This window comes from Eublepharis macularius, chromosome 3, assembly GCF_028583425.1.
Source record: "Eublepharis macularius isolate TG4126 chromosome 3, MPM_Emac_v1.0, whole genome shotgun sequence".
NCBI lineage: Eukaryota > Metazoa > Chordata > Lepidosauria > Squamata > Eublepharidae > Eublepharis > Eublepharis macularius.
Window position 1 is genome coordinate 97,537,441 of NC_072792.1, and position 17,223 is coordinate 97,554,663.

At 41.3% G+C, this 17,223-nt stretch overlaps 1 protein-coding gene across 3 annotated transcripts; it reads right to left on the reverse strand.

Annotated features, from left to right (window-relative positions):
* Positions 1–591: 591 nt before the first annotated feature.
* SMIM11 (small integral membrane protein 11) lies at positions 592–16,147 on the reverse strand. 3 transcript variants are annotated; one of them, XM_054974047.1, is made up of 5 exons: positions 16,092–16,108; positions 11,349–11,436; positions 10,091–10,202; positions 3,129–3,309; positions 592–909 (listed from the first exon to the last, which is right to left on the reverse strand). In XM_054974047.1, the coding sequence occupies exons 3-4, from the start codon at positions 10,109–10,111 to the stop codon at positions 3,142–3,144; spliced, it is 189 nt and encodes a 62-aa protein (XP_054830022.1). In that variant the 5' UTR covers positions 10,112–10,202; positions 11,349–11,436; positions 16,092–16,108; the 3' UTR covers positions 592–909; positions 3,129–3,141. The 3 variants fall into 3 exon arrangements, with proteins under 3 accessions (XP_054830022.1, XP_054830023.1, XP_054830021.1); XM_054974048.1 differs by lacking the exon at positions 11,349–11,436 and having other exon boundaries at positions 16,092–16,147; XM_054974046.1 differs by lacking the exons at positions 11,349–11,436; positions 16,092–16,108 and adding an exon at positions 10,300–10,401.
* Between the last annotated feature and the right edge of the window lie 1,076 nt (positions 16,148–17,223).

A 17,223-nucleotide genomic window follows, 5' to 3' on the forward strand; every position in this document is an offset into this window, starting at 1 on the left:
AGTTGTGCCCTAACCTTGTACAGAGATTAATTTGGTAGATAAAGTTACATATAAAGCCTAGATAGCAAACGTTATAGACGCAAGTCTACATAAACAGAAATTGAGTTTTCATATAGAGTTTTGAGAGAAGACAACCTTGGCCATTTCCACATGGCTTACCTGAAGCCGCGCCATGCCGCAACGTTGCAGATCGTGCCGGGGAAAATGTGAAATATCGCATATTCTCGCGCAAGTTTTGTGCGACACAAAACTCGCGCGAAAAAACACGATATTTCACGTTTTCCCCGGCACGATCCGCAACGTTGCGGCATGGCGCGGCTTCAGGTAAGCCATGTGGAAACGGCCCAGGTATTTCTAGGGGTGAAGAGCCCCAGCCTTTTCAACTGAATATAAAATCCTATTTTTCTTCTCCATTCTACTCAAAGCTAAATTTCATCAAAAGAAACCCCAATCCAACTAACCAGATTCAAGCCCTACTGAAACCAATAGAACAAATGAATCATGACTAACTCCCCATTGGTTTCAATGAGACATTATGATTGTATTAACCAGTTTGATTTGTAGAAAAATTAACTGGAAAAAGGAAGAAGCTCAGCAAATTATAATGTATTTACAAAAGAACTTGTTTGGAGGAAACAATATTTAGACAATTTTAACACTTTTTTTTAACAATTGCAACCTAACATTCAGAATTTTCAGTATAAGTCATTAGTTTTTTACAAAGAGAGCTTTTATTATACAAATAGCCAACAGAACGTTCTTATTAAATATACAAAAAACCCCAAATGTTATTTAAGTAAATGTTGCTCTTTGTGGAAGTTTCATTCCTCTGGCAGAGCTTTGTGTTTCAATGAAGTTGTCAACTATCACAGGACAGGAATCCAAACAAGCTGCCAAATGTCTGAAAATCTGTACACAAAACAGAATAGTTACATTTACAGTAGCTGATAAAATTCAGCTTATCTTCCCACAGGGAAGGCCACATGTGCAGTCAGATGAAAAATTCTTCAGCTATGATGCCACAGTAGGACATGTGCAGGACACACGTCATAAGCTCTTCATGCTATTATGTCTCAGGATGGAACTATATGTTCCATAGCCACTTTAGGCTACAAAACCCTGGCCACTGCTTCTGTTCGCAAAGTATTGTCAAGAGAAAGGAATTTAGTGGAAGAAGTAATAGAACAAGTGTTTATCCCTTTCTCCCAACCTGCTATTTTGCCCCTTGCAACCTTGTTCCAGGCTATTTTTTCACCTCTTCAGGGTTCCTAATTCATGCAGGGATCCTGACTGCAAAGCATCAAAGTGCTCTTACGAAGGTCAAATTCAAAACAAATCCACCCATTTGCTTAAATCAGGATTTCTAGATTTCTTGAACCTGTGGGCACTTTGGGAATTTTGAAAGCAGGATTGGGTGACAATTGTGCCCAGTTGTATCTGTTGATGGGCGGCTGACCTGGCTCTGCCACGGATGCCCTTCTGAGAGCTTTGGAGGCCATGTCTGGTTGGGTGAAGCAGAGCAGACTGAAGTTGAACCCCGTGAAGACGGAGGTCCTGTACTTGGGCCTTGGGCTGTCGGATGCAAGGTTCCATCTCCCAGCCTTTGGGAGGGCCCCATTGGTGCCTGTCTCATCGGTTAAAAGTCTTGGCATGATCTTGGATTCCTCCCTGTTTATGGAAAGCCAAGTCACATCTGTTCCCCGGACTGTTTTTTTCCACCTGCGGCAAGCCCGGCAACTGGCCCCCTATGTCTCAGCCCGGCAACTTGCCCCCTATCCCTCAGCCCAGTAATCCATGCAACGGTCACCTCCAGGCTGGACTACTGTAACTCATTCTATGCAGGGCTTCCCTTGGATCTGATCCGGAAACTACAACAGGTCTGCTGCTGCTCGTGTCCTGATGGGTGTCCATACAGGACACATATTACACTAATCCTACAGCAGCTTCACTGGCTCCCCGTGGAATTCCGGATCCGTTTCAAGGTGTTGGTTTTAACCTTTAAAGCCCTAAACGGATTGGGACCAGCATACCTGAGGGACCGTCTCTCCCCGTATGTGCCCCGGAGAGCGCTTTGTTCACCAGGTAAGAACTTACTGATGATTCCTAGGCCTAGGAAAGCTCGTTTGGCCTCGACCAGGCCAGGGCCTTTTCGGACCTGGCCCCAACCTGGTGGAACTCTCTGTCTGAGGACACTCGGGCCCGCCAGGATCTTGTATCATTTCGGTGGGCCTGCAAGATGGAGATGTTCCACCACGCTTACGGTTGAGGCCAGCACCAGGACCATCATTGAGCCTCCCACCAGTCTCCAGTATTCGAGTACAGCTCATGTGTCTGTCTACCTCCTCTTTGTATGGTGGGGGCAGGAATGTGTAGCCAACCATCGGAGGTTTTTGTATATATATGATTTTAATTGCTTAATTTTATTGTAAAATTTGTTATGCAATTGTATTTTATGACTGTTGTACCCCGTCCTGAGCCCACTTGTGGGGAGGGTGGGTTAAACACCTAATAAACTAAACACAACAAAAGAATTGTTATGAGCGCTGGGTTCAGTCTTGAAAAGTTAGAATGTTCCACAACATTTTGAGTGGTTCCTCTTATGTTGGAGGCAATCAAACTCAATTTAAAGAACAATGAAAGCAAAAAACAGCAAGTAATTTTTGATCAAACAAATGCAATGTTTAGCCATTAAGTCTTAGCAAATGAACAGGTTTTCATCTGGAACTAAACAAAGCCAATATGAGTACCTCCCAGATCAGTCTGCAAAGAGGTATTCCATATATGGAGCACCTCCACCTAAAAAGAAAACCAGGTTTTCTCCCTGGTTGCCACCTGCCTGATTTCTAAAGACTAGAGTATGTGGAGGAAGCTTCAGAAATGACTCTCAACAGGCTGATACAGCAGCCTCATCAGGTAGGAAGTGCAGGATTTGTGAAATGTGTAAAGTGTCCCTAGGCACCAAAGATCCTTCAGACCCGCATACTTAAGACATAAGAACTGTATACCCAAATTTCCCCTTTCTGAATGACTGTGAAAGGTGAAGGACACTAAAAAACACACAGCTGTTAATACACCCACTATGAGGTATGTTCATATTACCAGTATCAGTCATGTCAATCTGACCATACCTCTTAAGACTCCTCAGTTTCCTTTCTTCTCAGCTTCCCTTTTCTGTTTCTCCTCTTGTTCTTTTTTCATTTTTTCTTCAAGCCTTTTCCTCTGGTACATTTTTACCCCAGCAAACGCTAAGCAAAGGATTAATGTCTTAGCTGCTAAAATGTACATAAGCAGTGGGAAATTTTCCAGTGCCTTGAACAGGAAAAAAAAATCATCCACAATTATTACAGTATCAAAATAACTGCAGGATGAGAGCAGAACTATGTAATATGTGTAATATAGTTTCATGATTATATTTCCTGCTTTAAAAAAAAAAGCAAGACACTATGAAGTAGATCCCGAGGAGTTAGTCGTGTTAGTCTGTAGTAGCAAAATAGCAAAATAGTAGAGTCCAGTCGCACCTTTAAGACAAACCAACTTCATTGTAGCATAAGCTTTCAAGAGCCACTGCTCTCTTCGTCAGAAGTTGCACAGACGTCAGTTTAAAAGAAGTAACTGCGAGTAGGGAAGAGGGCATATTTAACTGTTTCCTCACATGCCATTTTATCACTGAAAGCTGCCAACTCCCAGATCCTTTTATTCCACAGGGGGAAATTTATGGGTTGGATCCAGCCAGTTTTTCTAATCTATTTCACTCAACCCCCCTTCCTACTACAGCCCCCAACCACATAGCTTTTGTTCCTGCAGGTCCCAGGATCCACAGTATAGGTTTCATAGGTGGTCAAAGGGAACTCCCCCCACCCACCACTGCTTTTCACCAGTGGAAAAGCTAATTTGATCCACCCTTATAGGTACTATAGTCTTCCCCAGAAGAGATATAAGCAGTTCAAGGATGCCAGTTTTCTTCAGGAAAATGTGACAAGCAAAAGAAAATGAGATAGCCATTCTTCCTCCATAATGATCCTATTATTTAAAATGCAGTCCCAGCTAGCGTTGCCAACTCCAGATTAGGAAATTTCTGGAGATTTAGGGGGTGGAACCTGGACAGTAGGAATGCCAGCCCCCACCTTTCCCCCCCTGATCCCGCTCACCTGGTTGGTGGGGGAAAGGAGGGAGGAGGCAGACCAGGAGCCACTGCAGCAGGTAGCAAAATGGCACACATGCACTCCAGAGGCCTCAATGACACACTTCCTGCTGAAAACCAGAAGTTACAGGATCGCAGGGAAGCCAAATTGGGCCCACAACACAGCAAAAATGTTGTTTCAAGACAATTTGGCCCCACTGAGACCTCTTAGCTTCCATTTTGAAGCAGAAGTGACATCATCAGTGCCTCCAGAGCACATACACAAGGAAGAAGAATTGGGGCCCTCAACTGCCTAACAACACCTCCGTCCCCCACCTGTGACATTAAGGGGGGTTGGCAACTCTACTAGAGAAGGGAGGGTTTGGGGAGGGGAAGGATCTCAGCAGGGTATAAAGCCATAGATTCCACCCTCCAAAGGAGCCATTTTCTCCAGAGAAACTGACCTCTGTAGTCTGGAAATAAATTGTAATTCTGTGAAATCTCCAGGTTCCCTCTGGAAGTTGGTAACCCTAGTCCCAGCAGCTGAAGACTATAAAAAAGAAATCAGGAAAAATAATCTGGAACTAGGTATTTATGTTGTTCTGCCCTGAGCATTTTGAACAAGTATGTAGAATACAGAATTATTTCCTCTCCCTCTCCCTCAACACACACTATTTATCATAGGTTTAAACAAAAAATACACACAAAGATAAAGAAAAACTATAATAAAAACATTCAAAAAGGCCGGAGGCAGCCTTGAGGCACATGTGCAAAATGTGCACCCACCCATCACGCCAGAAAATGACATCATTTCCAGTGCAATGTGGAAGCAACAGGTCATGCTGCGGGCTGATTCTCTAAAAATTAGCCTCTTTTGGGGCCCGGATGTCATTTTCTGGCATGACAGGTGGGTGTGCATGTGGGTAAGTACCTGACCCCCTCACCACCACTCCATCCCCTGGTTTGGCCTCAAGGAGACCTGGCAACCCTGCAACGTTCGATTATAACAACAACATTTGATTTATATACCGCCCTTCAGAACAACTTAACATTTGCTCAGAGTGGTTTACAAAGTATGTTATTATTATCCCCACAACAATCACCCTGTGAGGTGGGTGGAGCTGAGAGAGCTCTAGAAGAGCTGTGACTGACCCAAGGTCACCCAGTTGGCTTCAAGTGGAGGAGTGGGGAATCAATCCCAGTTCTCTAGATTACAGTCCCACTGCTCTTAACCACTACACTAAACTGATGTATGGGTGGTTTTGCAACTTATACATGTTTTTTATCTATGTTATACAAACTGAAGACAAGCTCCCATAAAACCCATTCCGTTTACACATACCTAAACACAGTCATATTTGATCTGTCAAATATCTCCCAAACTGCTTAAAAAGGGAACCTATTAGCATGCCAGGACACCCTTTACTGCAGTCAACACATTAACAGGTAGTGTCCATTGACTTCAATGGACTTAGAAAAGAAAATTCTGGTTAAGATTACTCTGAGGATCTCTTACTCCTTAGGCAAGCAAACACATGTGCAATCTGAAGACATGTGCTACTGGTTCCTCTGGGATAGGATGATACACAATTTCACTGATTCATTTCTAAACTAGAAGCCAGAAGCCTTGTACTTTTTCACCATTTACTATACACGAAAATACTGAATTACTTAAAATATCCACACCACACTTTCTCCTTGGAAATGTTTCAGAAAGTTCACATAATTTTTTTAAAAAAACTAATTTTAATAATTCATATTTTAAAAACATGAAATAGCAGCATAAAATATGTCAAGTAAAATATATAGAGAAAAGAAATCAAGTAGCACGGAAATTGCCTAAAATCACATATCCATCAGCAGAGTAAAACTAGGACATATCTATTCTGAGGGAGAACTGAATAGGCAAACTGCCTAAAAGCATGGTAAAATAAAAACATTTTTTGCTTGGTGCCAAAAAGACTGCAGATTAGGCATCTGGCAATATTCTCTAGGGAGAGAGTTCCACAGCCTTGGAGACACAACGGAAAAGCCCCCTTTCTAGCATCTGACAACTTCTGAAGAATGTTTTTAAGTCTGCATGGTATTAAATGCTCTGTTTACATAATGTCAATTCTCTAAGATTTAGGCAAACCGATTTAAAAGGTTTGGCAAGTCAAATGTATTTCTAACTAAGGGCCATAATTACCTCCTCATAACAGCTCTTAGTATTTCAAATTGTCTTCAAAGCCCTGGATTAGAAGTCATTCTAACTAAGGTACAGGAGTAAGTCCTCAGGCAAAGTGTAATATTTATTGTACTGTAACTTATCTGAGACACAAAACTATGAGTTATGCAGAAGACAGATCAGCTGTCCTAATTTTTGTTAAAGTTTGGGGGGAGTAATTTGGGGTGTGTGTGGGGGGGAGTAATTTGGTTCATGCTGTGCCATTGGTAGAAGGGGTAGATTAACTTCTTTCCCAGGCAAAATATCAACATCTACCAACCCACCGACCCCACACACATTGAAACTGCTATTAGCCATTCTAGGATATTTGTTTGTTTTCACCTACTGTGGCTAAAAGGAGTTTTGGGGGACAATTCTGACCAAAAAACCTGCATGGCTTTAAAAAATCACTTTCCCATCTGCTGTGGCCCCAATTTCATGTTATTCCCCTCCCGAGCAACTGTTTTGCATCCTTTTTGAAAAAAGAATCTGATTTTGCATCTCCATATAATTTGGCCCCAAGCCTTCTTTTAGAATACCCCATGACATTACCAGATGGTTGCTGCTTCCTAATTGCATCACAGGGACTCCATTATATTTTTAGATGTCCCTGAATCTGAATATTAAGAAAATGTAAAATATTGCCAGCTTACTTAGCACAAGGAATAAAATAATGGCATTTTCTATATAAATTCAAGCATGAGATAAGTGAGATTGGAGAATTATTACTCCTGTATGATTGAAAGAACAATGAATGGGATTCAGTCCAGGGTCCGTATGCTCTTTAATTCTGTTCTGCCAACACTAAGCAGGATCCAAAGGTTCCACTACTTGTGAAGTATTCCACCAATCGAACATGCTGTTTCCATCAAGCAAGGGCTGAATAAAACCTTTGGATCCAACTCACTGGTAAAATTTTGTTTTGTGAAGGCCCTATGTATACAAGGAGAACACTGAACAATTACATTTCCCAAAACATACGTTTACATTTTTAGTAACGTTTCCTTCTGCAAAGCAGTGTCTCCCCCATCCCTGCCCATATCAGCCCTTCATATGTTGCTGGCCTATCAAGTTATACCCCAGGCAAGAAAAAAAAAGGTTCCAAAGTTGTGCTGCAAATATGGAGCTTGCAACAGTCTTGTGGTTAACAGCCAACATATTAGAATTTAATAAAAGACCAAGGATGATGGGGTCAAACAATGATTTTGCAAGATGGATAAAGTTTGGAAGAAAAAGGGGTCACATATCACCCCATGGCTAACTGATGGCAGATGGAAGTAAGTTGTAAGTAAGTTAAGAAGGAACCAAAAACTACATAAATTGTTTGAAAGTCTTATGCTGCTCTGCAAGCAACAGGCCTTCACAACGCTGGTGTTTCTGTGTCTTTGTTTTTCAGAGCAGCTGAGATCTTATTTTTTATAAATTGTTATCTTCCTCTCCATTTATGTATTACGTTCCAGCCCTAAAAACAGTGGCATTCGTCACTTCTGTAGCATTTGGCAAATAGGTACCAGTATTTTAATGGAGTACATTCTCATGAAAAGAAATACATTTTTGAAAAAAACCTTGCTGTTATCCAGCACTGTTGCATCAAGTATCAGTTGTGTGTTAAGAATTCAGTTTTCCTTAAAGTCATTTGCCCACCAAGTGTAAAAATTATGGGAATTCCCTCTTGTATGTGTGTTCTTTTTCTCTGGCCACCAAAGCAAAGAGATAATTTTTAAGGCATACATTCCCTACTATCACAGTGGCAGAGTCACAGACAGCACTTTTCTGTGCTCTTGGTGTGATACTAGAGAACAAAGTTGCCATCTTGCTCTTTTCATAAAATCAGAGTTGGAAGGAGTCTTACAGATCATCTAGTCCAACCCCCTGCGTAATGCAGGAACAGCCTAAAGCATCCCTGACAAGTATTCATCCAGCCGCTTCTTGAAGACTGCATCACTAGGCAGTTGATTCCACTGCTGCATTACTCTTAATGTGAAGAAGTTTTTCCTAATGTCCAGCCAGTACCTTCCCTCTTGTAGTTTAAATCCATTGTTTCGAGTGCTATCCACTGTTGCCAACAGAAACAGCCCCCCTCCCCTAAGTGACAGTCTTTTAAATACTTAAATAGAGCATTCTTTTTTTCTCCTCAACATCCTCTTCTCCAAACTGAACATCCCCAAGTCCTTAAGTCTTTCCTCATAGGGCTTGATCTCCAGGCCCTGATCATCCTGGTTCCTCTCCTTTGCACCCGTTCCAATTTGTCCACATCTCTTTCGAAATGAGGCCTCCACAACTGCACACAATACTTCAGGTGGGGCCTCATCAACACAGTATATAGTGGGACAATGACATCCTATGATTTGGATGTTATGCCTTTGTTGATACACCCCAAGATTGCATTTGCCATTTTTGCTGCTTCATGATTGTTTGTATTTAGTTTCCCATCCCGTACCTCAAGATCTTGTTCGCACACAGTGCTCCCCAGAAGTGTATCCCCCATCTAGTAGGCATGCTTTGCATTTTTATTACCCAGGTGCAGAACCTGGCACTTATCCTTATTAAATCACATCTTATTCAAATCTGCCCATTTCCCCAGTGTATTCAGATCTCATTGAATTATATCTCTATCTTCAAGGGTATTTGCTACTCCTCCCAGTTTGGTGTCATCTGCAGATTTAATGAGTAATCCCTTCACACCCTTGTCCAGATCATTTATAAAAATATTGAAAAGCACTGGGCCCGGAACCGAGCCCTGTGGCATTCCACTGGACACCTCCCTCCAATCAGACGTGATTCCATTGACAACTACTCTTTGGGTGTGGTTATCCAACTAGTTCCCTATCCATCTAACCATCCTAGAGTCCAGTCCACAGTCCTCTAGTTTAGCCATCAGAACATAATGGGTTTCATTCCAGTAAACTATACTGTTTTGTATAGGTAACAGTGATGATTATAACTACTCATCCACTTCATAGCCTGCTTTCTTAAACTGGTAAATATAATCCATTAAACATAATACAATCAAGAAACCCAAATAAGTATAGCCAGATTAATTATATGACCTAGAGCAGATATCATTTTCAAAGGTCACTTCTGTGGAAATAACAGCACACCCAAGTGCAAAACTGAAAGAACTGCTTAGGGAAGGCTCTGTGGCCAATGCATGAAACTTTTTTTCACAGGAATAATCACTGTGACCTTCTGAGAAGAGGTGGGCAATCAGCAATGATTTCTACAGATAAGTTCCCCCCCCCCCCCGCAACTATCATCATCACTGACTTCTAGATTTTTCCATTAGGACCCCTTTAAAATGTACTACACAGTAAAAATATAAAATCATGCCTAAATTTGCATTGGAGACAAGTGGCAGGCTACCACTAGAATTGCATAGAAGCTGTGTGTATTCAAAAAAAGAACTTTAAAAAGAAAGCTGTGCAGACAAGCCCCAAATTGTTATAATTAGTAAGTTTTAGAGGTGCTTCTTTTATTTTCTGACAACAAAAGAGCAATATTCAGTTCATACTATTTGCTCATTGTAACATTTACTGTTAAAGAAGCAACCATACTATTGTAAAAACTGCCATGCACAAAAAGTGCAGGGGGGGGGGGGAGTTTGCAAAACATGCAAATGTTAGCAAGCTGTGACACCGAATAACTGTTTTTTAAACAAAGAGCTGAATTCTCACAGAGCCATTTATCGATGAAACAAAACATACAGAACTCTCTCTTCTTAATTCCACCATTTTCAAAGCTTATAGAAGTTAAAGTGCTGTCACCTTCCAATTCAGTAGTAACATCTTGAGTCTTTGGTGAGGTCAAGGCTTGATCCTCAGGCTGAACCAAACAGCACAGGTCAGACTTATAAGAGATGAGTGGGGTTAAAGGCACCTAAAAAAAAAGTTAGAAATATATTCAACCAATTTGTTTGTGTCTCAGATATACAAGAAATTTCTAGGGGCAGAATCAGCTGATATAAATATCGAACCAATCTGTTTGAATGCAAGAAGTTTGTTGCCCCTGCTGCTTCGAGAGAACATTCAAGGAAGTTCTCACAGTGACAGAGTAAGAACTCTGAGTGACAGGAACAGCATCTAGTTGGGAGTGCTACACAGAGCACAGGGGGACAAGTGCCACTGCTTTGCTGACTGGGGACAGGTGCCACTGCCTTATATGGAGATCAATATTCCCCCGTCCACTTGCAGCAGATTCAAGCAGCTAATCAGATAAGTGACACTAACAGATTAGCAAACATCCCATACACAAAGACCCAAATCTTGTTCAAGTTCTATTGAAAACAATATGTAGCACAATCAGGGAATATATAACAGCCCTGGAAATTCCTTCTAGTGAGATAAACAAATGTTTAACAATATTATTGTGGTAGTCTAGCAATGGCCAGTGAGGGCATCTGTTTCTTAAAGCTACAGACATTCCCTGTAAAAAAAGGGGGGGGGGGATTTAACCCTCGCAATGTATTATTTTTTTTTTTAATTTCAGATTTTTCTGCAAACCTGGGACTTTTTTAGACTTGTAGAAAGATCTGTCTTGTCTGTTCACATCTCCAGTATCCAGATTCAAATATTTACAGATTTGGCCATGTTGAGAATTAGATATATTGATTCTCACTAGATGACTGAGATTCAGCTGAAAAATAAACCACACACACTGCAAGGGTATTTCTCTTTATCCTGCTGGATCTCAAACCTGGAATATCTTGGACTGGACTTCATTTTCTACTACCGTCAATGTTAAAGTATTCATTCCAGAAAAAAACTGCCACAGCATATCTTTCACATATTCCATGAACAGACTACTATATTTCATTTACTAGACCCATGAATGAATTTGGATATTCAGAAAAAGTATGTTCAGATTTCTTTGGACTATACCAATTCAGAGTGCCGCCCGGGGCGGGGGTAATATTTGAATGCTCTGACTTTCAAGTAAATACATTCAGGACTACAGTTGCAACTTAAAGTTTATTCCACAGTTCCACGCCCATATCCATTCTGAGTTCCCACTCTGCACAGTTACCAATCAATGGTAGCTTCTCTGTCCAACCGTCAGATTTGTACATTTCAACTGTTTCTACGTTTAACCTCGATTTGTGTCAGCTGAAACCCTGCACAAGAAACTCAAATAAGTAATGTGCACATACTAAGCAAAATTCTATGCTTCCTATGTTAACAGGAGCACAGTTTATTCAAAATAATATCAGTGGCTTAAAAAAGAACATCACATATTGTGCTTTCAAGGTTAAGTTATCTCTAGAAAATCCTGGAACCACTCAGGCAGCCAAAGGTTTGCATTTCTGAGATAAAAGGGAGATATCACTTCATTGTTGACCTGAAAATGTAAAGGTCCCTCTCAATGAGAATATGATGAAGCAGAAGTATTACAAAGACCTAGGTCAGTATAAGGCAATAAGAGTGGTAAACTTTTCACATAACAGCAGAACTGACTATTGCTTAAACATTCAACAAGAGTGAAGACTGAGTGCTAAATGCCTATAATCAGGGCTAGTCAGAGGAAGGGCCTCCAATTTTTCTGGCATTTGATACATCTGGTAATTTGTTTTATGCATATGATGTGTTGCCACTGTTATTTTTATTATGGCTAGGGGCCTCAAAAGCTAGAAGTGGCCCAGGCCTCTCTGGCCTTTTGTGTAGAAATACACCCTGATTTCCTGTTAACTAGGGTTGCCAGGTCCCCTTACCCTCCTGGGTAGGAGGGGGAGACCTGGTACTCACCTTGTTCTTTGTCTTTGCAGGTGAGCGAAGTATGCACACGCTCCCAGGGCAACACAATGACGTCACTCCCAGGAAGCGATTTCATCACACAGGGCCTGGGAGTGCTCCCATGTTTCTCAGCCGGCCAATTTGGACCCCCAACAGGCCTGATTTTGGGCCCAAATCAGCCCACTTCAAAGCATGAGAGCACTACCTGGGAGTGACGTTGCTGTGCTACGCCAAGAGCATGCCTGGGAGGCCTGTTCCCCCCTCCCCCCCTCACCGGCCAGGTAAGTAGAGGCGGGGGGGGTGGAGGGGGGGAGTGGGGGATCTCCCATCCCCACCAGGGGACCTGAGATCCCTACTGATAGCTGTTCCATGTAAAGAGAAAACAGTTTGGAAGTGGAACAATTTACAGCTTAACTCTTCCCAGGCCCTCTATTCCATTGCAAATCACTCCTAGCAAGCTGCTTTCCCCCCAAGGCCTAGGAGTTTCAAATGTTTACCTACATATACCCCACACACATCTGGAACCCTGTGTGGGCAAAAGTAACCAAAAGATATGATTCAGAGCCGAAAAGGGCTCATAGGGAAAGGGTTAAACACCCAGTCAGTTGTTTCTTTTCTCTAAATTGTATAATCTGCCCTTCTCACTGATACTCAAGGCGGATTACACAGTGCAAGAATGCAGTATCTGAAAATGAACAGAAATCTGATACAGGGCTGAAATAAAGCATAAGCAATTTAAACATGACATGTTAAAACAATACAGAAATTACTTAGTAGGAGCACAATTAAAACAGACTGTATTCAGTATTATAGTCTACATTTCCTTTCTCTTCAGCAGAGCATCCTTCAGAATTTATTACAGTACAGCCCTCCTACCTGTGCAGAAATGCACTCATGAGTAATTCAGTTTTGTATATTTTGTCAAAAGCCAGGAGAGCGGAAGCCCTCCTAGCCTCATCAGGCAGGCCATTCCATAAGGTGGGGGCCACAATAGAGAATGCACATGTATGGGCAGTTATTGCTTTTGCCTATTTGTAAGGTGCCACCTGCAGAAGGCCGTTTCTTTCTTTTAAGAAATGGTCCATGGGAATTAGCTATCCATATTTGCACACAGCCATGCCCTGTGCCACACCATTTAGTGATAACCCGAAACACTGATCAAGGATACTTCTACAGCAATTCTTAGCACACATGTTAGAATATGTACTCTCACGGCCAGGCTACAAGTGACGAATGACACAGGTTGGACACTTGTCAGCTTCCCTCAAGTTTTAATGGGAAATGTAGGCAGCTTGGCGGAATGTTGGACAAGTGACAGTTGAAAAGTCCATTGGACAGCAGTCAGAGAGCCAAGCTGTAAAACCAGGATGCCTACATTTCCCATCAAAACTTGAGAGAAGCTGACAAGTGTCCATCCTGTGTCATTTGTCACTTGTAGCCTGGCCCTCACACTCAATGGTCATTGATATACTCCTTCATCTTACTTTTTGTAGATAGCTACCATGCTGCAGGTTTATGGCATGTGCTCCCAGAAGCATGCTGCAGCTGGATCAGTATCCAAGCAACACATATACCACTGAATTTCTCCTTCTGCCTTTGCTGTTCCTCCATCCCACTAGCCTATCTCTCTTGGCATTTTTAAAAAGGTGGTTTGTTTTTTATACGTACTGTGCAGTTTACAGCATTCATTTGGGCTATCCTTGGCAGTCCAAGATAAAAGACAAGAATGACATTTCCATCTTTTGACTATCATTCATTATCATTCATTTGCATATGACATTGTCAGCTATAAATAATCAATGGCAATAGAACAGAATTAATTTCATTGTTTCATAGCATTAGGGTTTTGTATTTACAATAAATTTCTCTTGTGTTCCAAAGTTGTTTGACCAGACAATTCACCATTTTTTTAATCCGTCAAATTTCCAGCCATAGGAGTCAAAGTAGACATTATGTAGGGCACGTGCCTGACAATGAGAAGCAGCCACACTAGGCTGCCAGTTTGAGAAGAGGTGGGGAAGAATTACTTAGGACCTATTTAGTCCTTTTCCTTCTAGCAATTTATTTTTTGCTTAAAATCACCTACTGCTTTTCCACTCAAGGAAGGAGGCAGATAAACAAACAAATCAGAATGCTAATGTAAATGTATGTATATGCTTTTTCTCACACATCCATGGTTTTAATGGTGTGCCAGCTCTTTAAAACCTAGATTCGGAGTGGTAGAGAGAGTATGCAACCATACACACCATCCTCTAGACTGACAGTAGAAATAAAGAAGAACAGAAGTTAACGCAGCAACAAGGAATGATACACAATCAGCAGGCAAGATTACTTCAGAATTACTTCCCAGCCACATAACAAGCAGCAACAGAAGCAAAATTTCGCCAAATGATGACAGTAAGGGTAGTTTTTCAGTATTTAGTTTTAAACCACAAAAACGTTCCCGTGTGACTGAATACATATTGTTAGAATATCTAACACACGTAACTAGCTCACTATCAGTTCCGCTATTGTCATCCCATCATATTCTAAAAACTATACCTCTGATCTCTAAAAGCTTACATTTATAGGAGTTAGTTTTAGAATTAGGGATGCCAAAAGTTCATATTATAATGCCACTGTCACTCTGCAGCACTGTTAGAATTTTACTTCCATAGGGGTAATTTTACTGTTTCCCACCTCCCATGCTAAGGAGAAAAGTAGCAGATATCCATGGTCCCCCTACACAGAATGTGAGTGGTGATCCCTCTGGAAATTCTGCCTCCACAGTGGGCCATGCATCCTTGACTCATATGTTTTCTCAAAAATGCTGATTTCTCCAGTCATTGGCTAACATGGAAACGACACCTAAGAGATACAAACCCTGACAGGAACACACTAAACAGCCAAGATAAAGCGCTCAAAAGACACATCAAGGCAAAACTTCTTATGGCCAAGGAGAATGTGGGGGGGAAACTGCCCAACGGTCACTGTAAAGGCAACCACATGGATGCTATTCCACTTGATAAGTTATTTGCATGCTGCAGCACAAATGCTGCCTTTTTCCTGATGCCCCTCAACACAGGGAGTATGTGGGGTCATCCTAGTGTTCACACATCTTGCAGTGGTAATCAGTATTTGAATAATAACCATACTGATGTTTTGTCATGCACATCAGCCCTGGGTGCCTCATTTCAAACCTCTCGAATTATGAATGTATGCCATTAAAGTTTTGTCTGATCAGGCCAAGCCTTTAATGAAAAGTCAGATTTTTAAAAAGGAAGCTCTCTAGCCTCTAGTACACACAACTAAAAGCAAGGGGAAGAAGTAACAGCAAGTAACAGGTTTATGTTTGTTCTATTCTAGAATTCCACATAGGCCAAGAAAAGAAAGTAATAATTTGAATTGCAGTATAACTACACAACTTGTTTACATCTGGAAATTTCATCTGGATTTCACAAGTGAAATCAGCTACTGCACTGTAAATTTTAGTTTGAGAAGCAGATCGATTCTGAATTGTAGATGCCCGACCACCAAAACGGACTTTCGTTGAACTTACTCTCTCCACCCCGGAAAATATTTTAAAAAGTGTTTACATTTGGGGCTGCTAATACTTCAGGTTAAGGCCCAACTGCATTGACTGGCGCTATTTTCCAACTAAACAGGCATAAGAAAAAGCTACAATTCCAGCCCATATAGGCCCATAAAGCTCCTTGAATCTTATTGCTGAATAAGGCTCAAACTATTCAACGAAAATTCTTAACATGGTTAAAGCAAGTATGGTGCAAAACAATTTTTTTAGTCCTTCTTGCTATGCATTTTGCAGACTGATCCTATTCAAGTTTCCCCGGAATTAAGCCCAGTGAGTTCAGTAAAGCTGCGAAGGAACAAAACGACTATGAAGTAATAACAATATCACAATAGTCGCTCTTTATGTAGGTCAAAATATAGAAAATAAGGCCAACAACACTGTAAATGTTCATGAGACTCCCTCACGCCAGAATCTATTATTTTTCATTGTCATGCGTTTTCTGATTTAAAAAGCAAGTCGCTACAATACCTTAAAGCAGCCAGCCATTAGACTCAGGAAAGATTATTACTACAACTCCCAGAATTCTTCCTGTTAGAAAACTACATGGCCCAGAACTGCAACACAGCTAACCCTTTTAGTGCTAGAGCGGGAGGACAGTCCCGGACAGTTTTCACTATTAAGCTAGTATCATAATACAAGTGAAAAAGATAGATACCCTTTTACAGTTTTCTTTTATCTGAGAAAGTTTGTTAGATGTGCACAGATTTGAGGTGAATTTAGGGGTTGCTTGATTATTCAAATTTAAATTTTGGAATAAATGTTGATATAGCACAACTGTGCCCAGTGCAAATTATGAAAAAGGGTACATCACGCTCCTAAGGCAATAATGATGATACTAAATCACAGGGCACCAACCCCACTTGATCAACAAGACTTAGGGGGTGCTGTGTGTTCCAAAACCCAAATATTTCTTCCAATGCCATGGAATGGAACATAAAGATGGAATGCTCAAAATTACATTTCCAGATGTTATTAAAAATTAAAATGCACTAAAGCAGCCATATTCATCAGAAGAGTGATTTCATCTACTTTGGGAATATGCAGTCTTTAGAATTCTCTGTATTGTTAGATAACTCCACTAGTATTGCCTGAGTTGTTCATTTCTGTTACTGAGAATAATTTGTGTTTTTGAGCAAATCTGTTATCGGGATAGGGTAAAAGCCGGACCGAGACGGAACAGGCCGGAACGGGCACTAAAGAAATGCCAGTGCCACAAAAAAGAGGGGGATGTGTTAGAGACACTCCAGAACAATATTTTAGAAATGAAAACTCTGGACTGCCCTGCTTTTATTAACCTGTTCCATGCCAAAAAGCTCCCAGAACAGCACAAAACAGCCCGGAACGGGCACTAAAGAAAGGCCAGTGCCACAAAAAACAGCGGGATGTGTTAGAGACACTCCAGAACAATATTTTAGAAATGAAAACTCTGGACTGCCCTGCTTTTATTAACCTGTTCCATGCCAAAAAGCTCCTGGAACAGCACAAAACAGCCCGGAACGGGCACTAAAGAAAGGCCAGTGCCACAAAAACCAACGGGATGTGTTAGAGACACTCCAGAACAATATTTTAGAAATGAAAACTCTGGACTGGCACACTTTTA